General features: G+C 45.7%; 2 protein-coding genes and 1 pseudogene across 2 annotated transcripts; 2 read left to right on the forward strand and 1 right to left on the reverse strand.

The window, feature by feature from the left end:
* Nucleotides 1–2886: 2886 nt before the first annotated feature.
* Nucleotides 2887–4115, reverse strand: LOC136548622 (uncharacterized). The gene is made up of 2 exons (XM_066540082.1): nucleotides 3816–4115; nucleotides 2887–3618 (listed from the first exon to the last, which is right to left on the reverse strand). Exons 1-2 carry the CDS (start codon nucleotides 4113–4115, stop codon nucleotides 2887–2889), a joined length of 1032 nt encoding a protein of 343 aa, XP_066396179.1.
* A 5093-nt stretch (nucleotides 4116–9208) lies between these two features.
* LOC136548623 (protein FAR1-RELATED SEQUENCE 5-like) lies at nucleotides 9209–12999 on the forward strand (annotated as a pseudogene).
* A 4725-nt stretch (nucleotides 13000–17724) lies between these two features.
* Nucleotides 17725–22806, forward strand: LOC136549793 (MND1-interacting protein 1-like). The gene is made up of 2 exons (XM_066541200.1): nucleotides 17725–19162; nucleotides 22082–22806. Exons 1-2 carry the CDS (start codon nucleotides 17756–17758, stop codon nucleotides 22598–22600), a joined length of 1926 nt encoding a protein of 641 aa, XP_066397297.1. The 5' UTR covers nucleotides 17725–17755; the 3' UTR covers nucleotides 22601–22806.
* Nucleotides 22807–23707: the final 901 nt, after the last annotated feature.

Below are 23707 nucleotides of genomic sequence, written 5' to 3' on the forward strand. Positions count from 1 at the left end.
TCATCATTTTCTTGTAGAACATTCATACGAACCTCGTCATGCATAGTCCATATCGTATAGTTTGGCACGAACCCCCTGGTAATCAAGTGCAATCGTATAGACTCAAATTTCTGTCATTTCCTTTGATTCATGCAATCTTTGCATGGACAGAAGATAGTGTTCCTATTCTCAGCATGGGCTTTGGCATTGATAATAAACTGGCTGATGCCATGCATGTACTGCTTGTCCATTCGGGATAGATGCATCCACTCTTGGTCCATCTCTACACAAAAAATATTGAGACAGTAATTACAGAGAAATTAATAAGAAGTCGAGCTTTATGAACAACAATTGTAGCTCAAAAGTACCATTTATTCTACACTTATTTAATTTAGTCACCCCATTTTTGGAAAAAATTACTGTACACTAATTATTCAAAATTGAAATTGGTAGCCCCGGCCATATAAATTAAAAATCATAGCCCCATAAAAAACAATTATTGCACAATGATGAAGAACAATTATTCTACTTCATGCCACACAAAAATGGAGACACTAGTTTTTTTAAAAAAGACTAAAATTAGAGACATGATCATAAACAATAATGTAGCTTCAAACAATGCATTGTTAGGTGACACAGATTAATTTGCTCATCAAAATTGTAAAAGAATCTACTCTACTCCTAAGAACTAATTATAGCATCACATATTAACAATGACGATCTTGACCACCATGTAATAATTAGCTAGGAATTTAAATATGTTCATAGACACTAACCTTTTGGATGATGGATTCACCATAATTTGCTTGGAAGCCTTGCACAAAGTCCAATTGGAAAAGTGCTCTCTAGAATGGAGAAAGAACTAGAATGAGAATCAAGCAATATAGCCATCAAAACAACACTAATTAAGCAAGAAAATCAAAGAAGTGGATGCTTGTTACTAACCTTAAAGCAAAAAGATCATGCCATTCTTCCAAATCCAAGAGCTAGCTTCATGGTGAAGAGCGGCCGCAGCAATGGAGGGAGCGGCCCAAACACGCGCCTCTGTGCTTGGGATGGAAAAGAGGAGGAAGGAGAGGACGGCGCTAGCTCTTTGTACTATCATTTTGTCACCATCGGTTTTTGGCTAGAACTGACAATGGTAGCACCAAATCACTGTTGGTTCTTGGCTAAAACTGGCAGTGATAAGTGGTCACCAACTCACTACCGGTGCAAGCCATAAACCGGCAGTGATGTGGTCCTTCACTGCCGGTTTTAGCCCAGCCCCAATTATTTTCTCATTTTCAAGCTCAGAACCGGCAGTGAAGGTACATCACTGTCAGTCTCACAAATCCGGCAGTGATGAGGCCGACAGTGATGTCCAATTCTATAGTAGTGCATGTTGTAGCTCAGCCTCACCTATTAACACTCAAGACACTTTGACCTCACGGAAGCCGGCTAGGAGCCAAGCCCGCGCTTGTACCAACTGCCCATATGGGTGTTGAGGTTCCCATTTGAAAGGACCTTGATGTCACCTAGAGGGGGACGAATATGCTTGTTTAAAACAAACTTGCAGCAAAAGTTAAATTCTAAGTGCGGCACTGCTGCTCCCAAGGTGCAGCACTACCGCACTAAAAATGTAGCACTATTGTGCCTACAAACAAGCTCGAACTGCAATTCAAAAACTGCTCAAGGAAAAGTAGATCGAGCAAATTACTGATGTTTCTGAGGTAGTGTAGAGCCTATTCCACCACCTAGATATTGGTGGAAGTGCACGAGCAAGTAGATCAGGACCAAACCTTAGAATCACCACAAATACAAGTATAGCAATACAAATCACAAGAACACAAGTGAGACACCGATTTATCCCATGGTTTAGCTCGCCATCAAGGCTTGCCTATGTCCATGTTGTTGAGGAAGCCACTAAGGCTTTGGTCTCTTTCAACTTTATCCTTGTTCTCAAGTCAAGAGAATGAACTCTTGAGATGAGGGGTGATTCCACTAGATGATTGGGGTGATTACAAACCTTCCAGGGCTGCCACATGAGTTGGCAAGCTCCACGGATAACGCTCTAGCCGGCTAGGAGCAAGCTCCAAGAGTAACAAACAATCCACCGGCTTGAACGCGAACCCCAAGTGCTCTAGGAGATGAAGAACAGTTGGGGCTGCTCTCTAATGCAATTTAGAGGCTCAAACTCTCTTGGATTTGGAAGGGAATCAAAAGGAGAAGCTTGAGGGGCTCCAATGGTGAGTGAGGGAGAGTCACACTTGTAAAGGGAATGGTCGATCTGAAAACCAGGTTACCATTGTGAGGAATAAGAGAAGGTATAAATACCTTGTGCTCCCAATGGTCAGTTAAGTCGGGGTAGTACCACGGCTGAACTGCGATAGTGCCTCGCCTGAACTATGGTAGTGCCTCAATGTGGTAGTGCCTTGACTTAGTGCAGCAGTGCCTCACCTGCCAGGCAGCACAAAAGATAGGATTGCAAAGCTTGCTGTCTTGGCTGAGGCTTTAAGGATATTTGGTGGATAAATGAGTACTTGGTTGCACATTAAAGCTTGTGCATTGTATCTCTCTTTATAGTATAGCTTTTCCTAAACTCAATTTCAATATATAAATGAATTATAAATGCCTTTGAGACGATTGCTGCAACCTTTGTAATTTGGAGTTTCCACCATCGTATGTATTATCCTATTTCTCAATATTACTTCATAAGGTTTGCAAATTATCTTTGTCTCATCTCTTTGAGGAAACACATGTTGATCTTGTGACCTGAATCTTTCCAACACATGTGACTTCAGCCCATTGCTTTAAGTCACTTTCACTAATGATTTGATCCTTAACATAATATGACTTCACATAGCTTGATTAGTTCCTCAACTTAATGCAAGTACTCTTTTCTTCACCTTAGCTATGCTACCTCGGTCGTCAGGCCATTGCTTGACTCCGATGCCCACTGCCGTCTTCCAGGCAAGAACTTCCTTGCTCCTCCAGCTCTCGCAACTCCGATCCCACTAAAGACTGCATGCGTGCACGGTCCCTGTCCCTGGGGTAGCTGCAGTACAAGGAGGAGTATATGGAGGTGCAGACTATGAATGGTATCGCCATGGACGTGTACAACGCCTTGGCCAGGGAGGCCGCGTTCTGCCGATCCCGGTGAACTCTCTTCCCCTTGTCGTCTGGATTGTAGCCGAACACACGTTGAGCTAGGAGGCCCACGATCGGAGGCGCAAAGGATGCTAGCACGGATTCCAGTGTCCCGTCGAGGGCATATATGCTGGTTCTTGATTTCTCTGGGAGGATCTCCGCCATGATCGGGCTGTAAGATTTAGCAAGATCGAGTTGGAATGCCGTTGCAGAATTACAAGAAGAACATTTGGATGCGATGGTTGGCTTACAAGTTTGTCGCCGGACAGTTCCAGGAGATGAAGACGCCACGAGGTGGAACGCGACACGCCAGCCGGCGACGCCGAGAACCGTGGTCTGCGCCAGGAGCAGGCCGACGAAACCGCCAGAGATGGACCCGAGGCTGCTGGCGAGCTGCAGCCACCCGAACGCCGAGCCGCGGGTGGCCTCATCGGTGGAGTCGACCACCAGTGACTGGATCGATGGCACCACCAGAGCTAGGCCAATCCCGTTCAGGCCGTGTGAGATTGCAATCTGAACATTCATACAAGTGTTGGTTGGTTGTCAAGGAGCACTTGTCAGACTCTGCTGATCCACTGTGCATCTGTAGTTCTGTACCAGTCTACCAGAGAAGATCTACAGACTAGATTTCAAAGAAACAGCATGGAAACAAGTGGCAAGGAACAAATCAAACAGAGCTTGTAAAGCAGCAGCGGAAAAAAGCTGATCACCTGCAGGAAGGTGTCCGATACGCCGACGAAAAACGTGGCGGTGGCCCAGAGGAAGGCCCCGACGGCGATGACGTGGGCACGGTTGTGGCGCGCCGCGTCGTAGGCGGCCAGCGGGTAGCAGGCAGCCTGCACGACGGAGCGGCACAGTGTCGGAGCGCCTAGCCCCGCGGGCGTCGCGTGAAGCGCGGCGCCGACCTCCCGGTACACCGCCTGCAGGAGCGCCTCGTCAGCGCACTCCATGATGGACGCCAGGTTCACCACCAGCAGCGTCCGCCGCCGCTCCCACGCCGCCGGCCCCATCCGTCCGAGTCCTCCGCACTGTCCCTCTCCTCTCGCTGCGGGATGGGAAGCTCAGCCCGGCATCGGGGCGGCCGCCACTGCTAGCGTACCAGCAGTCGCCGGCGATCTTGGGTCTTGTCTTGGCGGGAATTCTTTATTACCGCTTGTCTTTGGTTGGAGTAAAAGTTTAGAATTAATCAACAGGTCACACTACCTACAATGTCACGTTTTTTGTCACGTGGGCCTGTACTTTTTGAAAGGGCTTAGAGCAAGTATACTAAGCGTTTTTCAGCCGGCGACAAGATATTTACGTTATAGGAAAGCAGCCACGTTAGACTAAGAGCATATCCAGTATTACTACTGTCTAGAACTTCTCTATCTGAGTAGCCACCTATTTTTATACTATTTATATAACCTATATTTTACTCCCAACTCCAGCGGTACAACCTAAAATACGTTGCCTAAACTAAACCTTGCAGAGAATGACACGCGTGATCCATGTGTCATCCTCTTCAATGTTCTTTTCGCCACAGCAGGACATGCGTCGGGGATGAGGCTGCCGCGCCGGGCAGGCCACGCGTCGGGGCCATCCACCAGTGGGACCACAGTTGGGAACCGAGGCTGGAGAAGCTTGCCGCACTGGGGAGATCCGTCCACGTCAAAGCCATGGAGGCCCGCCATCGAGGAGCACCCGATCGAGATGGGCGCCATCGGGGAGTGTCAGAGATGGGCATGGCCGGAGGAGGGTAGCAAGGAGGCGGTCGGCACTGGGCAAGCTGCACTGGACAGGGAAGCGCCGCCGCGCCCACATCGTGAGGCCCTTCGCGGCCGCGCCAGGGTCTATGACCACGCCGGGAGGACTGCCGGGGAAGGGATCCGCCGACGTTTGAGGGTCACCGCATGTGATGATGCCGCGGCCACGCCGGGAGGACCGACGGGGAGGAGGAGCGCGGCCGGTGGGGAGGAGGCGCGTGACCGGTGTCAGGGCGGGATGTGTGGGGAGAGAAACTGACGAAGAAAAATTGGTAGGCAGATTTGTTAAGCCAATAGATGGTGGCAGTGGGAGGAGGAATTTATTGAACCAATAAAAATAGGTAGTCAAATAAGTAGTCTGCTAGAGTGTCTCGTTTAGTCTCCACTATCCAAATATAGGATAGATAGGTTTAGAAAGTCTACTAAAGATGCTTTAATAATATAGTCAACTATATAATAGTTAGCTCTTCGCTATTCATTCGCGCTCTACTTGATATTTTCACAAAGTTTTTTAGGTTTTTTTTCTAAGTCAACTGACGATTTGAGACACGAAGGAATAAAAAAAGAGAGGAAAGGAGCAGCTTCCCATCACAAGAAAAGTGGCCCACACAGGTCACAGTCTGGTATTTTCTTGGGGGAAGTGCGAGTCTACTGCTTGCATAGTCGCTGGCTAGTTCAGTTTTGGCCTTCTCTTTCATTAGCCCTTTAAATTTTACCGGGAATCAAACCGAACCAAAAAAACCGAGAATGGAACCGAATTTATCGAGAACTGAAGTCTCGGTTCCCTATTCGATTCTCATTTTCCGAGGAACCGAATTTTATTTGGTAAAATCGGTTCCCCCCTCGGTTAACCGAACTAACTGAGGAACCGGCCCATTAGGCAATAAGACCCAGCCCAGCTGTCTTGCACTCTTGCTGAATGCTGATGCCTTGCTTTAGAAGTTAGCACTCTATTTATGTATTTGTTACTCTATTTGACTGTTATATTTGTCACTGTGGTTTTTGTGTGCAATCATGCTGATATGCTGTCAAAATTTGCTATTGAACATGCTGTTACATGGATTTTGGGTATTGTTCGGTTTTTCGGTTCTACCCGGAACCGATACCGAACTTGGTCGGTTCCATGTTTTTTGAAGAACCGGTCAGAACTGGTTTTTTGAGAACCGAACTTCTTCAAAAATCGAAGAACCGATCGGTTCGGTTCGGTAGAACCGAACGCCCAGGGCTATCTTTCATCCACGTGGAATACATTACTATATCTGCTAGATATTTATATGGCTGTTGGGGACGTCCTTATAGCCCACTTCTTCTCTCTCCTCCACCTCAGCATACAGCCTGTTATTATACTTACTCTTAAGAAAGAGACTGGGGAGCAGGCATTAAGCTCCTCGCCCCGCAGCAGCAGCACATGTTATGAGAAAAAAGGTTCGCTTGCTTTCTCTTACCCAATCCGGTATAGATATACAATACAACAAATCATTTACTCCCTCCATAGTTCATACTAGTAATTTAGGTCGTTTTGGACAGGATTTAACATACCAAGGAGTGATTAATTAGGGTGTATTTTTCATGTTTTTCCTTATTAAATAGTGTTTTGGGTATATCACATTCAACAAACGTTTACAGTTGTGTTGGTTAGCGTAGTGAGGGCGAGCCAAGAGGAGCAAGGTTTCCATCCCTCGTAGGGTAGGCATTTTTCGGCGCCACCTCCTCTGACATGACAAAGTCCGGCGCCACCTCCATGGCTGACGTATGCAGGGAGCATGGCGTGGCGTAGTCTGATGAGAGGAGTCCCATGAACACATACGGGCTGAGCACGTCCATCGCCATGAGGTCCTACGGCGCCATCTCCTTCGACGTACGCTGGGAGCACGCTGTGGCGTAGTTGTGGCAGAACCTCCTAAATTATAGGACCCACATGCACTTGTCACTGTCCAACGACCTTTGACAACTATGCATATGTTCCTGGTAACTTAAGAAGTCTGTCGGGTGTCCTCGGGGAACCCCAAATCATCCACGATTTCTGAGCAGGATCACATTACAGAGTCATTGCAGTATTACAACATTTATTCAAATATATACATCAGAGTAAAATAGCGAAAGTCTTACGATAACATAGTTTACAAACCAGTTGTTTCAAACCTTACAAACTAAGTTCGATACTTATTACAAACCCTAATAGTAGTGGAGTGGCATAATTAACATAAACATAACACACAAAATAAGCATCCTGCCCAAGGATCACACATTCATTTATCGTTATCGACCTGAACAACAGTCATGCAGCAAGGTCCAAAACAGACCTGCTCATGAGGTTCACCTGCAACAAGGATCAACGAACCCTGAGTACAAAAGTACTCAACAAGACTTAACTGAAATAAAAACTGAGAAGACTCAGGAATGCAGGCTCAGGGATTCAAGGTTTGGCTTTAGCAATATTCAAAGTTCTTTTGCGTAAAAGCTCTTTACAAAATTTCAGTATTTCAATGTTTAAACTTCATAAGAACAATATATGAATCTGCCATGATCCGTAATGAGATCATGAACTTCATATCAAACTCTTTCTCAAATCCAGCTCAAGTTTCAGTTATTAACTACGATGATAAACAGTGAGTTGAGTCTCCATAACCGAGGAGCAACGACGATTCGAACCGATTATAAACCCAGCTGGGGATTCTAGACCACACGACATATGCAGGTCCCCGACTTACATATATCAACCTATCCTCGGATCTTCTAAAACAAGAACGGGTCCGCGTCACCCGAGAATACAGTACTCCACCAATCCGGCCCATTGCCACATGGGTACACGCTATTCCCACCATCTCTCCACTCCCAGTGCGCGAGTAGCCATTCTCATAATAAAATTGCTAAGTTAAGGCTTACCGAAGTATGTGGTTAGTACTACAAAGTCTCATCTCATGCAATTCAACAATGGACGGACCTTAATCGATACAGGCGAAAAGAAGTCGCTCACAAGATCTCCATGTCTTGTGGCTCTCACACATCGAGTCCGCTCGGTCTAGATTTATTACTTCCATGCTCATATCTCATGATAACATAAGTAACCAAAGATCCATTTAAAATTCTCAGGTGACAGGTAATCACCCGACTAAGCATGACTAAGCATAACTAGTCATTACGAATTAAAACTGGTAACAAGGTAGATATGGAAAAACAAGGTTGGCAATGCAGCAATTAGGTTTCCACTTGACTCCTAATCACTTAATGCAGTACAGAAAAGCAAAAGCGATAAAATTTGTAAAACACAAGGTAGGGTTAAATGCATCCGGGGCTTGCCTTCGTTGACGAAAAAGTTAGGTTCCTACGATGTTCCATAAGTATCCGACCCGACCTCAACAGACGGATTAACCTCCTCCGCAACTTAATTAACTACCACGTGTTCACCTTCGTTCACTACACGTAGTAACAATGCCATGTTTAACATGATGCGGGATACGAAACATGATGATTGATGATGGATGCAAAATTAACAATTCGAATACAACTTTCCTTCGCGGTACAGTTGCAAGTCAAACTAACTAAACCAGTTTCATAATACATACATCAATTGCCAAGGATCATTACCAACTAATGACCCAAGGTCATCACTCAATCCAAAATTTCAAACAAAACCTAAATCATTAAAGGTTACTATTTGCTTTTATGAATTAATTATTTAATTCAAAATTATGAAATAAATAAACTTATTCTAATTGAGCTCAAAATTTTTGTAAATGTTCATCACATGATAAGTAAGTGGCAAAACAAATTTCATATTTTTTGGATAATTAATTAAGCCTAGAAAAATCATGGAAACCCATTTATTAATTAATTGAGCAATTTTTATCACATTCAAAAAGTGCTGAAAAATAACATTTCATATTTTTCCTAAATAGTATTCATCACAGAGAGGTCACACAAAAATTTTCATAATTTTTGAAGCTCTAAATCAATCTACACAAAAATAACAAATTACATCACTATTCATTCAAATCTGAAAAATAGAAAATTCATTTTCAACTACACAGTCACTGACAGGGTGACCCCACCTATCATCCCCAACCTCCCGCTTTGACCACGACGGCGACGGCGCTGACCGACGAAAACTCGCCGACGGTGAGACCAACGGCGACGGCCAAAGTACCAAAACACTCCCCACACCACCCCGCATCGCTTGAAGGCATTAGCTTGAGCAATTATAGCGAGTTACGAGCTTGATCTCGGCCATGGCGGACACGACGGCTCGGCGACGCCACACCGGCGAAACAAGGCCGGTAGAGTGTAAACAAAAGGCACGGGAAGGTTCAGCAGCTCACCACGAACATGTTGGAGCAAAGAGCGAGACCGGAGAAGCAACGATGACGTGGATCGTCGTTCACAGCGACCACGGCGGAGCAGACTTCGTCGACGGCGGTGCTCAGGCGACTGTGCTGGACAAAATGACCAAGCAACAAGGTATTAAGCACCACGGCATCGAGACGGAGCTATAGGTACACAAAGCAAGGGCAACGGCTCACTGGAGAGCGCTGGCCACGGAGATGCGCTTGCGAGGGTGAGGTTGCCGGCCGCGAGGAAGAAGGGTTCGCACCGCGGGTTCCAGGCGAAATCAGGTGACCACAGTTGGATGGCTAGGCGTGCAAGGAGTAGGCGAAGCTATTGAGCGCTTTGCTACGACGGTGGAGACACTACAGCGACGGTGCGAGCTCGCCGGAGATGAGCAAGGGCGACAGGAAAAGCAGAGCAACGAAAGGAAGGTCGGCGACGGCATCTGAGCTTTATAGAGCGGCCAAGAGATCAAGGAGGCGACACGCAGTGGCCTTCTCCACGCTAGCGCGAAGCCAAGAGCGGCCACAGGCGCGTCTGGAACCGAGCAAAAGGTCGCCGACGATGGGGCGGTGGTCATGACACTGTTCCACTTAATTACATAATTGCCATTCATTTTAAAATCCAAATTACTCCCAAATTTGTATAACAACTCAAAAATCTCCAAAAATAAAAGTTGCTCAAAATCCAAAGTTCTACAACTTTTATTTTATAACCAACCCTTAATTTGGTCTACATTTTGAAATGAAATTTTGAATTCAAATAGGGGACATTTAACGAATTTCGCCTTTTCAAATTACTTCAAATTTTTCATAACAACTTTGAAAACTCCAAAAATAAACTTTGTATAACTTGACAAGCTCTACACTTTTGCTTTTAGGCTCAACCCCAAAATATGCTTAGATTTTGAAGTGAGTTTTCAGAGTAGGATTTAAATACTGAAAATCATGGTTTTTTTTCTTGAAAATTCAAATCCAAACCAAATTTTGAACTTGATTCAAACAATACAATTCAACACATACCACATAAAGGTAAACTTGTTTTAGTGTATACATATCAAAATTTTCACTAAATGCCAAATGCTTTGCAATGCATATGATGACATGGCAGGTTTTAGTATTTAAACACTCGAGGTGTTACAGTAGTCCGACAAGGAGTCCCATGAACATGCGCGGGCTGAGCACGTCCACCGCCGTGAACCTAGTGCGGCTGACATCTCCTTCGACATGACAAAGTTCGGCGCCACCTCTATGGCGTACGCTAGGAGCAAGCCGTGGTGTAATCCGACGAGGAGTCCCACGAACACGAGCAGACTGAGCACGTCCACCGCCATGAGGTCATGCGCCGCCATCTCCTCCGACGTGATGGAGTCTAGCGCCACCTCCATGGCTAACGTACGCTGGGAGCATGGCATGGCGCATAGTCTAATGAGGAGTCCCATGAACACGCGCGCGGCTGAGCACGTCCACCACCGTGAACTGGGCGCAGCTGACGAATGCGCCAAAGAGCGCCAACGACACCAGCGCATCGAAGCTGATGGTGGCCATCGAGCGCGTCTGTCCGCTCCCGGACCCAGTGCGAGCAAGCGAGCAAGGAATGAAGAGGGAGTGGAGGGGATGACAACAGAAGAGGTGCAATTTTATTGCTCCTCGTGAAGGGAGCCGGATTCAGTGACTTAGCTTCTCCAAGTCACAACGTAACATACCTCCTTGTATCTGCCATTCAATGTGAATCCAAGGGCTGACAATGCTCACAGGTGATCCAGGCCTAAAGACTACTTTTTCAGGAGCACGCGGGAGCCTCCTCGGCAAAGCGCGCGGACGGACGCATTTTCCTACGGCCGCGCGGCTCCACTCTCCCACCGCTGGGGCCCTTCCACGCTGCGCCCTTCCGCTCTCCCGCCACCACAGCTCTTCCACGTCGTGCCACTCCGGTCTCCTGCCGCCACAGCTTTCGCGTGCTGTGCCACGCCACGCCAGACCTCAGGCGCCGCCCTGGCCCAGCCATCGTGACACGCCTTGTTGCCCTCCTGCGTCGTGCTGCCCCAAGCCCGAGCAGGTCAACACTCGTGGAGGAGCTCTCCAGTGTCGCGCCGCCCCCGCCGAGGAGAAGGTCGAACTCGTGCTGCTGCTTGGGCGCCATCGTGGAGGAGGGTTCAGAGGTCGGCCTTTTCAGTAAGCTTCTCTTATTTCGATGACTTTCATAAATTAAATTTCAGTCGAACAATGCTTATGAATTTTAGATTCGGGGAACCAATTTTAGGTTAAATTATTTGATTTAGTGATAGGATTATCATCTGCTATAGTTTTATATGCAGTTAATATTTTCATACACACTGTTATGGTATTGTTTGGGTTACAAAATTAGTTAATGTTTGATTCCAGAACACAACTTTTGTGCAATTGCGAGTGCTGTGGAAAGGAATGGCAGAATTCATCAGGAGACACCAAAAGTTGGTTTTAGGTTTAGAAATCAAGAGGAGGCTTGGCAATACTGGGTGGCATATGGTGGTCGTATGGGCTTTGATGTGAGGAAAAGGTATACAAATGTGAGCAGCTATGATCGTAAGGTGACTTCATGCAGATATGTTTGTTCCAATGAGGGCCATCGAAGGAAAGGACTAACAGACCATGTGACAAAGTGTTTTAGAGCTGAAACAAGAACTGATTGCAAAGCTCGAATGACTCTCACATTAGATCGAGGGGAAGATAATTATGAAGTCACTGATGTTGTGCTTGAACACAATCACCTCCTTCACTTGCCAGAAACTCGCCACTTTTGATGGCATCGCAAAGAAAAATTTCAGACTTACAAGCATTTGAAATTGAAACTGCTAATGATTCTGGAATTAGACCAAAAGCAGCACATGAGTTGGCTAGTCGTCAAGTTGGTGGACAGCTTAACCTCAGCTACACTTGTCGTGATCGCAAAAATTATTTGCAAAGCAAACGACAGAGGGAGTTGGCTTTTGGGCAGGCTGGTAGTATGCTGAAGTATTTTCATAACAAAATCTCTGAGAACCCATCATTCCAATATGCTTTGCAGCTTGATTGTGAGGAGCATATAACCAACATATTCTGGGCTGATGCAAAAATGATCCTTGACTATGCACATTTTGGTGACGTAGTGACATTTGACACTACATTTGGCACAAACAAAGAGTATAGGCCATTTGGTGTTTTTCTTGGGCTCAACCAGTTCAGAGAAACCACTATTTTTGGTGCTGCAATACTCTTTGATGAAACAGAAGACTCTTTTACATGGCTCTTTGAGACTTTTGTAGCTTCACATAATGGAAAATAGCCTAGAACTATTTATACAGATCAAGATGCAGCTATGGAAAAGGCTATAAAAAATATGTTCACAGAGTCATACCATGGTTTGTGCACCTTTCACATAATGCAGAATGCTGTCAAACATTTGTATATGTACTGCTATGGGAAAGAGAACTTGGATCGATAAGTTACACAAGGTGAGGCGCAAGTCGACTAAATCTTCCGTGGCAACAAAGAAGACAGCAAAGGTGTGTTGCAGCTACAATTTTAACATTTCTATATGTACTGCAATCTGTAAACTAAGTAGTTGACATCTCTATATGTTGCTTTTTTTAGATCAATCTCTATATGTTGTTGTTATCCTAAACTAATTATATGTGCTTCATTGGCAGCAGCAAAAGAAAAAAGGTGGTATAGAGCCTCAAGTAGAACTGGAACATGATGGCAACAGCAAAGAAGTTGAGCTTCAAGAGTATGCTGTTATTGGGAATTTTACCCAGCTCATAACAGCTCCAACTTTGGCAAATGTGGACCTTCCAGATCTGTTCTAGCTTCTAAAGCTAGTTAGATATATAGTATTTTGGATATAGTTGACTATAGTATTTTGCGGGATAACTATACCATTTTGTGTAGTATGTCACAATGCCAATCAATACAAATGTAAGTAGTTCATGGTTGCTTTTAAGCACTTGATTAGCTATGCTCTTGTTGCTACTGTTAGGAAGCACCAAGCAATAGCATAATTGAATTGCTCCAGTGACTTGTTTGTCAGCCCAAGGCTAATATTTGGATAATCAGTACTCAGTGACTTACTTGTCAATTGAATCCTAATATATTTGAATGATTTAGTGTTATGCACGTGCTCTTTTTTTCTTGTGCTATATTTGTTAGTACTGGCGACAGCTGGGAAGTATATCACTGATTGATTAATTCGTGATTGATTAATTCCTACTATTGTTGTTGCAGAGGTCTGTCTTCACAGTTGAGGAAAAAAAAGGCTAAGTTCTGACCCTAGGTCACCTGCAACCATTGTCACTCTTAGATTTATGTTGGACGACAGGTACAAGAGGTAAGTTACGTTGTGACTTGGACAAGCTAAGTCACTGAATCCAGCTCCCTCGTGAAGCGGGACGACGGGAACCAAAGCAACGGGTCCACATGCCTGTTAAAACAACCCAAACGATGCAAACGCTCCAACCCACTAAAACGACTTTAATTTCCAGTACGGAGGGAGTACGATGCAAGTATTAAATACTTATCTCTCTAGTAAAGCCATTCAAATAGTCAACATATAATACGAGTTGACTATATTGCTAGTTCTATATAAAATGGCATTGTATTACGGCCTTCAGCTGACTAAATTATTAACCTTGGATGTCTATACTCCGTACTTTATAGTTGTCTACGGTCTACCGTGCCGGTCACTGTCTCACTGAGCTGGTATCGTTGGGCCTTTGCCTGAGCCGAGCATTTTCTGTTGGCTACTTTGGTGGTTTCCTGTGCACCCCACTGGCCAGTGACTTAGCTTAACCACAGGATGGTACTCACTCTTTTTTCAGCTATCTTCCCGAAAGGAAACTAGTAACGTGTCTATGTTGCTAAAGGCACTCTTATAATCCTGCTTGGCGCTTTTCTGTCTTATAAAAATTAGGGGTTAAATAACATTTGGAACAGACAGTGTGATGGTCCTCACGTGAATGCTGACGGCGTAGCTAAAGGGCTGTTTATTAAGTCGTTTGTATCTTACAGTATTTCTTATTATTCAGTACTCTCGGTACGAGGCAACACATCAGATGATCATGCTAAATGTTGACTTCATCCCCTTGAGATCGGGAGCCCAAGACTACTTGAGATTTAAGTTAGTATTGTTGATACTAGCAGCCCCAGAGCCTCCAAGCAGTGACCAAGTACAGATCATTTTCCCAGTACAAGCAAGACGCTGACTTCGCTACCGTTTGCATAATGAATCCATCATCAATCTGAACTCCTGTATGTACTGTATTATTTTTTCCTGTCCCAACAAACGAATTCTAACTGTTGTACTCTTAAGACTTTCTAGCACCGGCCACAAGAAACTCGTTCCAACAAATACCTCTCGGTGTTACAATTTTCTCATAAATTTAAAAGGTTTGTCTAACATGGGCATTGCCGGATTCACTTTCAAACATCCATATATCTGACAATCTCTAAGTTAGAATACACACCATTCGACTTCCTATCACGACTCCCGGTTTGCCAACAGGCTGACAGTATCCTTCTCAGCTTCAGGAACCTCCTTGTGGTCATAGGTGACGCCTATGGTAGCCCTTTCGCCGTCGTCGTTCGCCGAGCCGAAAACCTTGGGCACACCATCGCCGCCGTCTTCCAGCTCCAGACAGGAGCTCTCGTGCTCGTGCTCCATCTGCTGGAGCTCCGACTCGATGAGAGACTGCATGCGCGCGCGCTCCCTGTCCCTGGGGTAGCTGCAGTACAGGAACGAGTATCTGGCGGTGCAGACTTACGAACGGTATCGCTATGGACGTGTACAGCGCCTTGGCTAGGGACGCGGCGTTCCCCATGTTGGGTTTAGTCCCATTGTGCAGTGATGGTGGGAGAGCACAACATATAAGACGGAAGAAGCTCCTATCTATAAGGTTAGTCTTTTGGGTTGAGTAAGGGTCAAAGACCTTATATGTTGTAGCTCCGGTGGATCTAGGACCTGTGGGAGCGCAGGCTCGTGGTAATACCCCGGTCCTGTTCGATGCTCTCCCCCTTGTCGTTTGGCCTGTACCCGTACACTCGCTCAGCCAGCAGGCCGACGATCGGAGACTTCTCCGGGACGATCAGAGGAAGGCCCCAACGGCGATGACGTGGGCGCGGTTGTGACGCGCGGCGGCGTAGGCGGCGAGCGGGTAGCAGGCGGCCTGGACGATAGAGCGGCACAACGAGAGGGCGCCGAGCCCTGCGGGGCTGGCGTGCAGCGCGGCGCCCACCTCCCGGTACACCGCGGGGAGCAGGGCCTCGTCGGCGCGCTCCATGATGGACGCCAGGTTCACCAGAGCAGCAGCGTCCGCCGCCGGTCCCGCTCCTGCTGCTGATCCATCTTGCCAAGCTGGCTCTCCCAGCTCCGGTCTCCCTCGATGGAATCAGAGAGGGCGTGACGCGTGAGCTCAGCTGAGCTTGCTGGCCATTCTAGTCCCTGTTCCCCACCCCTCCCCTCCGGCGACCCGTACCCTTTAGTCTCCTCTGCTCGCCTCTTAGCGGGAGGGGTGTCATTTCGCTCTTTTGGCCATGTAGCTGTCCACGTAGAGCCTTTGTATATATATGTATAACACTGTTTATAATGGAATATAAAAAGAAACATTGAAACATTTGCATCACTCGTTGTGTCTCGCTCTCTACGTCTAACACATTATTAGCACTTCGACCACAAGAAATGACGGGTGGCTGCAAGAACTCGCCAGAGATGTTTGCACTGATGTCCTAATCGGCCACTACACAAGAAAATGTCGATGCAAGCGATGCAACCCGTGCTCTGCTGCAAAGATGCCGGCGTCAACTCCTTCATCTTTCCTCTGCAAGTCTGCCACAAACATGAGAGACAAATCTGTGGCACTACGACCTGCATACCCGAACAAGAACAATAACCTGAAAGAAGAAAAATGTGGATGCTTGCATTATTTGCTGAAGAAAAGCACAAGCAAGAACATCAAACACAAAACTATAAGCACATATGTGAATTTCTTCAATTCGTTGTGTTCTTACCTCTTTCGGCTATATCTGGGCCTGGCCTGGGTGACGGTTGCGCGCCCATATATGTGTGTGGTGCGTGTATACAGTGTACTGGTCCGAGGCGGCAACAGTGCTAGCCACCTAGAACCGAAGGCAGCCAAGGCCACAACCAAAGCCAGTTGGCAGAGCCCAGACGCCTATGTTAAGATCTCTAGATGGCTAGATGGGGAATTCGATAGTCCAACTATTTTTTTTCTTTAAGTCTAGACTTGTTGCAAATACTCCAAAGGCTTAAGAAGTCCTAAATTCAGTGCAAATCGCCAAATGATTAACTATAATCATCCATGCTTTCTGATGTGGTTCTGAAGGCAATGTTTTGTGTGCCACTTACTGCCTCTGCTCCACTAGCAATGCCAGAGTTGAAGGTCGAAGCTCCATACACCCAAAAACATCTTTGGATGCTATAGGACAAGTTTGGCGGGGCTCCTTTTCCTGATTATTGAGCTTTACTTCTTGCTTTTCTAATGGAGTGATTCTGATGGGGGAATGGGGTGGGGAGTAGGTGGGAATTGATTTTGAAGTGATTCTAGTGTTAATTGAATGGGGAGCAGCAGGCAGTGGGTTTTTAGGTCCTATTTATTGAATCCAGCAAGAGCTCTACTAAACAATTTTCTAGAGAGAAATAATTCTCTACTAATTCCGTGAAGTAATTCTTTGAAATGAACTAAGAGACTGAGAGCTGAAAAAGTAGCTTCTTTTAATTTTGTGAAGTGATTCTCCATTGTGATTTTGAGAGTTTATGCTAAAGAATCAAAGAGAATCATTTTTTGCTATAGAATCACTTTTTTTTAGAGAATTCGCTTCCATAGAGAAACTTACTCTCAGCTTGTAGTATAAATGGAGAAGTGATTCTCGTCAACTCCCCACCAGAATCCAGTTGCATTTTAATCGTTTGGTAGGGATTTGCAGAATCAACTTCGAAGAAACTAGGAGCAAAGCTTTGCTAAAGTGGCCCTTATTCGATGCCCAAAACGGCTTCTCCTATGGATGCTCAGTACGACTCTGTCCATTCTAGTGTGAAAGTTGTCACTAGAGTAGGAATCAGAGCCAGAGCTAGAGCAACACCAAATAAAGGGTTGTTGGAGATTGTTTCACAAACTCTGCTTTACAAACTCTATAGTAGAGCAGCTACACAAAAATTGGTGTTTTTGGAGCACCACTTTAGTTGCTCTCACAATTCCACATTTCTCCTAGAGCAGAATTTTTTTTGATAAATCCTAGAGCAAAGTTTGTAGCTATACTGAGCAGAGAAGTCCAAGCAGGCCTTAAACCCTAAGTTATCCAGCTTGAAGCCCTAAGGCCCAAGACAAAGAGCCCAATCGAGCCCAGCAGCAAGGCCTTCGTTCCCCTTCCTGTTCCTCGCTTCCGTTACCTTACCTCTCGCCATTTTCCTCGCACTCGCACACATCGACGTTGTCTCCGCGCCGCCGCACCCCATCACAGCCCACCCGCACCTACGATCCATCGTCCAAACCCTATTACCACCGGCACCCCCCCCCCCCCCCCCCCCCCCCCCCCCCTCCGACTCGCCCCCTGATGGCAGGACAACCCCGCGAGCGCGGGAGTCGCTCGTCCCGGAAGGGCCGCTCCGCCCGCGCGGGGCCCGCACCGGCGCCCCCGCCGGCCTCTGATCCCGATCCGGCCGCCGGAGAGGATGCGGCTCCGTGGCTCCGCGCCACGGCGGACGAGCTTGAGGAGCGCCTGCTCAAGAGGCTGGATGAGGCGTACGCGGCGGCCCTGGCCCGCCTCGCCGACCTCGGCCACGGAGAGGAGGCATCCCTCGAGGCCGTTCTCCACTCAGGCCACTGCTACGGCAAGCTCAACGACCCCGTTTCCAACATCGTCGCCAACGCCCGCGCCTACCTCTCCGACCCTAGTCACACCGGCGCGTCCGGTGGCTTCGCCGACCCCCGACGCCTCGAGGAGTACTCCCTGGCGGGGCTTGTCTGCCTCCTCCAGAGCAGCCGCCCTACCCTCACCCGCGCCGAGGCCTTGTGGTGCCTTCTCTCCAGTGACCTCCGTCTCGAAGAGGCGATCGCCATAGGCAGCTCTCTCAATGGTGAACCCTCATCTACTGCTGTTCCTGCTGAGAGTGAGGAGCTCCCCTCAGCCGTGGCGGAGACTGCACAGCGTGGATGCATCCACTACCATAACACCACAGCCGCAGCGGCTCAGGACCCCACTCTTTTTGACCCAGAAGCCTTCATGAGACTCGCGATACGCCAGGGTCCTGCTGCAGCCACCATCTCCTGCCTGAAGGCCGCCGGGTGGTCACGGTCCAGCGGCGCCGCACCAGAAGGGCAGCCCAAGGAATCGTTTGCCAAGAAGCTCTCCACTGAGGAGCTCATCGAGTCTGTTGTTGCGGAGCTTGAGGCACTGGACATTGACAAGAAGGATCCACCAGATGCGAATCCTGACCCAAGGAACCAGATGGCGCGTGACCTCATTAAGCAGACAAGAGAGATGGAGGCGCAACTCAAGGAGCGAAGGGAATGGGCGCAGGGAAAGGCGATACAGGCTGCTCGCAAGCTTGGTGCTGATCTTACTGAGCTGCGTGTGCTGCGGATGGAACATGATGAGAACCAGCGGCGTAAGAAGGAAAAACAGGTGATGGAGGATGACACAATGAAGCGCCTTGCTCATCTAGAGAATGAGCTGAAGAAAAAGAGTGGGCAGCTTGACCGGAGTAACGCAACTGTGCAGAGGCTGGAAATGGAGAATGCAGAGATACGTGCTGAGATGGAAGCTGCGAAACTGAGTGCATCAGAGACTGAAAAACAATGCCAGGGTCTCTTAAGGAAAGAGAAGAAGGATAGCAAAAGGCTTGAAGTCTGGGAGCGCCAGAAAGCGAAGCTGAAAGAGGACATAGCTGAATGCAAGACAAAGATTACACAAGCTGAAAGGGAGCTTGCTGAGGTCAACAAGGCAATAAAAAATATGGAGGTTAGGAAGAACTTGAACATTCATCAGTCCGATTATTTTATATTATAATTCCATATTCTGTTTTGTTATGTATTAGGTGGTAAGAGTCATGTCAGAAGCTTTCTACTAGCAGAGATTGAATATCTACGATTTAGCATAGCTGTACGAGACTACTGTTGTGGTGTGTTTTGTATATTCATTCATAGGACTAGCACATCCAGCCAGGTCAACCTAGTGTTAGTGTGACCCTGAGCTACCGCCTGGCTAGTTTCTTGCTTACTGTATTAGGTTTGGAGAGGTTTGTTAAGTACTTAGGTGTGTTATTTTGTTTTGATTATTCTCAATATTATTAATTTCCTCGTTCCCTATCTTTAAAAGGAATAATTCAGGCAATGACTCCTAGTTCAGTGGCAATTTAGTATCACATTTGTGAATTTATTTGTCAGTGACACGGGACTCCTCAACCGCATGCCATATCCTAAATTGCCACTGGATGCCATATCCTAAATCATCCCCTTTAAAAGGAGGGGTCGTCAGTGTGAGAAGGAATTATCAGGAACTCACTCTCTTTCGAGCCCCCCTAGGCACAGCCGACTATCTGTGTGACAGCTCTATGTTGTTGGGGGTGGGCCAGGACCCCAAAACCTCCTACCTCACTCATATCCCATCCACCCTTAAACCCTAGGCCATATCTTATTTGGAATTACAGATCGGTCATTATAAGAGACAGCTAACCCATTGAATTATTAGGTGATCCTGAATAGATTATAGGGTCCTCTTATAGGAGATTAAGGGTGTTTAATGAAGAATTGGTGGTGAAAATAGATTTATCAGGAAACCAGGGACTAAAGGTCTCTTCATCTGATTGCTTATATTCATATGTTAATGAAACTTGGAAGCCAATAAATAATTAAACATACAATCAGGGATCCAAACAATTGTGTCTTGGCGATAGAATGTATGGTTTCAGGCATAGATAGCATAGAACTACTCCATGCTGCATCTTGGTTTGTTTTAGAGGGCTCCAGCTCCACAACCTTTAATAAGTGCCTGCACTTTTGAACTATCGGACCACAAAATGCATATTTAATATATTGTTGGTATGCAAATGCTAGTCCAAGTTATAATTATTTGGACCAGTTTTAGAATTTGGGCTGTCCTAAGTGATTATCTATGCATATGTCAATGCCAGTGTGCTATGGGTTTTCCCTTTATTATGTGTTAGTCACATGTATTGTGTACTGGGAGAGGAAGAACACGCAGAAATGTGGTGTACACAATCATTAGTTAGTTGTCACTTGGGTTTGCTAAGTTTATGGTATTGTGATGTTGGCAGCAGATGATCATTAGCTATGTGATCCATTCTGTGCATGTTTTAGTTTTAACATTGCTGTGAAGGACAAAAATATTACACTATCTTTGTTGGTGTTGGTGATTAATTATTTTCTATGTGGTAAATGGAATGTGCATTCTTTTACAGTATCAATCATCCTTAAATCGGTGTGGCGAAGGGCACATTCATAATTTTATTCCTAAATGATCACATATAATGATCCTGTGCTGTGTTACATTATTTTCTTGCTTTATGGTGCACCATGTAATCCTGTCTCGTACTTTGTCCTTGTTTTTATCATATCCCAGCTTCCATGGCAATCTTGTTGACCTCCATGCTCAGTTTTGTACTAAATCTGTTAACATTGATTAACATATTAGTGAAAGCTATTGCGTAGCTAAAAATATAATAAATGATTGCAAACTTTTGTATTAGCGTTTAGTGTATGTTTTCCATGGATAAAGCATTTGAAATTAGTATTATTCCCATTCTGTACTATATCGTGCTGTGCATTGTGGTGATTAAAATAGAAAATTGCCTCAATCAGTGTTACCTGAAAACAAAAATCTCTTTGTTCAGTCTTAACCTTTGATTTGAACTTATTATTACTTCTTCCTGCATAGCAAAGGTTGCCTTGTAATTTGAACTGATTGAGCTCTTAACTGAAGCGATTGCACTGTCTGTTGTGAAGACAGGAATTATTGAATTATATTTTGTTCCCTCTGTTCCAAATTAAAGGTAGTTTTAGTTTTGTTATAAGCCAAACTTCTCTAACTCTGACTATTTTTTATAAGAAAAGCACCTACATCTAGAACATCAGTTAGTTTTATTAAATCCACCACGAAATATGTCATGACTTTTTGGTCCTTTAGATGTCAAAAGATTTTTTTCTATAAACTGGTCAATGTGTCTAGGTACAGGTACAGCATTCTTACAATCAAAATTTATTTTGAAATGATATCCTCCACATTCTCTTAGAGAAACCATTGACATTTAAAAACAAGGCAATGATGGCATTACTTAACCTACCACTGCTGTCCAGTATGCAGAGGTTGCCCTGCTTTCATTTGGATCTCTTCCATTTTTTCCTTTTTGCTAATAGTACCTGATAATCACTGTAAGCTTCGTCCTGTACTCTGGTCATCACGTCTTATTTGTTATTGTACCATTAATTGAGTTATGACTTATGTGAGTAATGCCCATTGCCCCATTGGTAATTACATTACAATCAGGTTTTTTAGTTTTCTGGATATGTACCTTAACTGGGTGATTCATTTATGGTTGACACAAATTGTTGTGTGTTCGTCATTTATATTCAGGTCACTGAAAATCTGGCCTTTAAAAAGAACAAAAAACAAACCTCCTATCACATCTTTCTATGACCTTATCATCCTTTTCTTTTCTAGCAACTGTCTTTTCTCGGGCACTAGGAGCACTTGATTTCATGCCTTGTGTTGGTGGTTTTACTTTTCTCTCTGTGTTATGCATTGTTATGATGTGGATTTTAAGTATTTCTACCTAGTGTTTTGCACCGTGACTTTGCCTAAATCCCAATGAGCTAATAACTGTAACAACACAGCTTGACTGTATATATGTTTGGTTTGCAGAAAAAGATAAGAGAAGACACAAGGGCCAAAGAAGAAAACATGGTGCTTTTGGAAGAGGAGCGCAGGAAGAAGGAAGCTGCAAAAGCAGACTCTGACCGCCGACTTGAAGAGCTTCGTCGTAAGAAAGAAGTCGAATCTCAGTGCTACAAGGATGACCTACACAGGCTCCAGGATGAACTCAACCGCCTGCAGAAGGCAGCAGGTGCAACTCAACCAACCGTCCCATCAACCAACTTTCCAGGCACAGCTAACCGAAGCGCAGCGCGGGCACCCAAGCAGCAGCCCATCCAGAGGCCACAACCTGCATCCAACCGGCCACTACCAGCCCAGAAGCCAAGCCGCCGGCGGGATTGTGTTGTCTGCAAGGAGGAGGCTTGTGTGATCCTACTGCAGTGTGCCCACCAGGTCCTCTGTGTTGGCTGCAATAAGCTGCATGAGGATAAAGGCGTCTCTCGCTGCCCCTGCTGCAGCACCAAAGTGGTAGAGAGAATCAGGGTTTTCGGTGCGAGCTCCAACTGAGGCACCAGGTTGGGGTGAAGTGGAACTTGTGGTTGAGTTCTCTTTTTTCTTTTACCTCCGTTACTGTGAGGAAAGGGTTATAGCCTTATAGGTATCACCTGAGCGGTTATACTTTGCTATAGCATCCATGGATGCTTGCTGAGCTGAATTGCGACTTATCTTGGGTATTATATGCGCATAATCCAGACCTTTTTGGAGACAGGAAATGATGCTTAGTCTGGACTTAATCTTTATTTCCTCTTTTTTTTTCCTTGCTTGAACTTGATTATCTGGTATTGCGAAAGTTTCTGGAAAGTAGACAGGCACGGGCCAGTTTGTTTGCCGGAAGAAATTTAGGCTGTTCTTGTTTGCGGAATTTTATACTTTGGAGGGCTTGTTTGTGATGCAGGCACATTGTTTCTTTTTTGAAAGAACAGGAGGGGTTTGAAGCCCCTAGTGAAGATAGATTAAAGATAAAAGAGTAACATTACAGGGGGTAACCAAAGAAAAGGCAAAAAAAAGAACAGATTACAAGGTTTCTCAGAAGACATTAGGAGACTTAGGAAACCAGGAATGAGATAAAGAAAGCCAACAGGCGCACCACCACAGGTTTGATACTTAGGAAATTCCACTTATCCATTCTTGTAACCTTGGTGAGTAATTTTTCTTGGCGCGCAGTAGCAGCGCATCCATTTCCAACATGAACAGAGCCTTGCATCCTTGCGTCGAGGCATTGCACATTGTGCGACATCGAACAAATTTTGTGAGCGTTCGTGTCAACTACTGGGCTTAGTTGGGCTACAACACTAGACCGAATGCATGGGCTTGCAAAGAGGCTCGCGGCCTAGATCAATCAACCAGACTTAAGCTGGCTAAATAGTGAGGTGGAAAAAAGAGAAGAGGAGAGAAAGAAGAAGTGGGCTGTAAGTTTACAGCCGGCTTAGACACGAGAACCAAGAAACTCTGTAAGAGAGACAAGTGAGCCATATATTAACAGTGAAGAGCTAACTACTATATGAGTGGCTAAGAGAAATCTAAAAAAAAAACTTACAGCCAGCCGCCAGCTGTATTATTAGCCTTGCTCTAATGCCTAGTCAGCCGACTGAATGTGTGTCCACTCACAAAAAT

The sequence above is a fragment of the Miscanthus floridulus genome, chromosome 4 (genome assembly GCF_019320115.1).
Source record: "Miscanthus floridulus cultivar M001 chromosome 4, ASM1932011v1, whole genome shotgun sequence".
NCBI classification, from domain to species: Eukaryota; Viridiplantae; Streptophyta; class Magnoliopsida; order Poales; family Poaceae; genus Miscanthus; species Miscanthus floridulus.

What these genes read in the sequence shown, in the direction of transcription:
- LOC136548622 (XM_066540082.1), bottom strand. Translation starts at nt 4,115, where the DNA reads ATGGGGCCGGCGGCGTGGGAGCGGCGGCGGACGCTGCTGGTGGTGAAC. An exon ending in TATCGGACACCTTCCTGCAG is followed by an intron (nt 3,619 to 3,815) that starts GTGATCAGCTTT and finishes ATGAATGTTCAG; the next exon opens with ATTGCAATCTCACACGGCCT.
- LOC136549793 (XM_066541200.1), top strand. Translation starts at nt 17,756, where the DNA reads ATGGCAGGACAACCCCGCGAGCGCGGGAGTCGCTCGTCCCGGAAGGGC. An exon ending in AGGCAATAAAAAATATGGAG is followed by an intron (nt 19,163 to 22,081) that starts GTTAGGAAGAAC and finishes TTTGGTTTGCAG; the next exon opens with AAAAAGATAAGAGAAGACAC.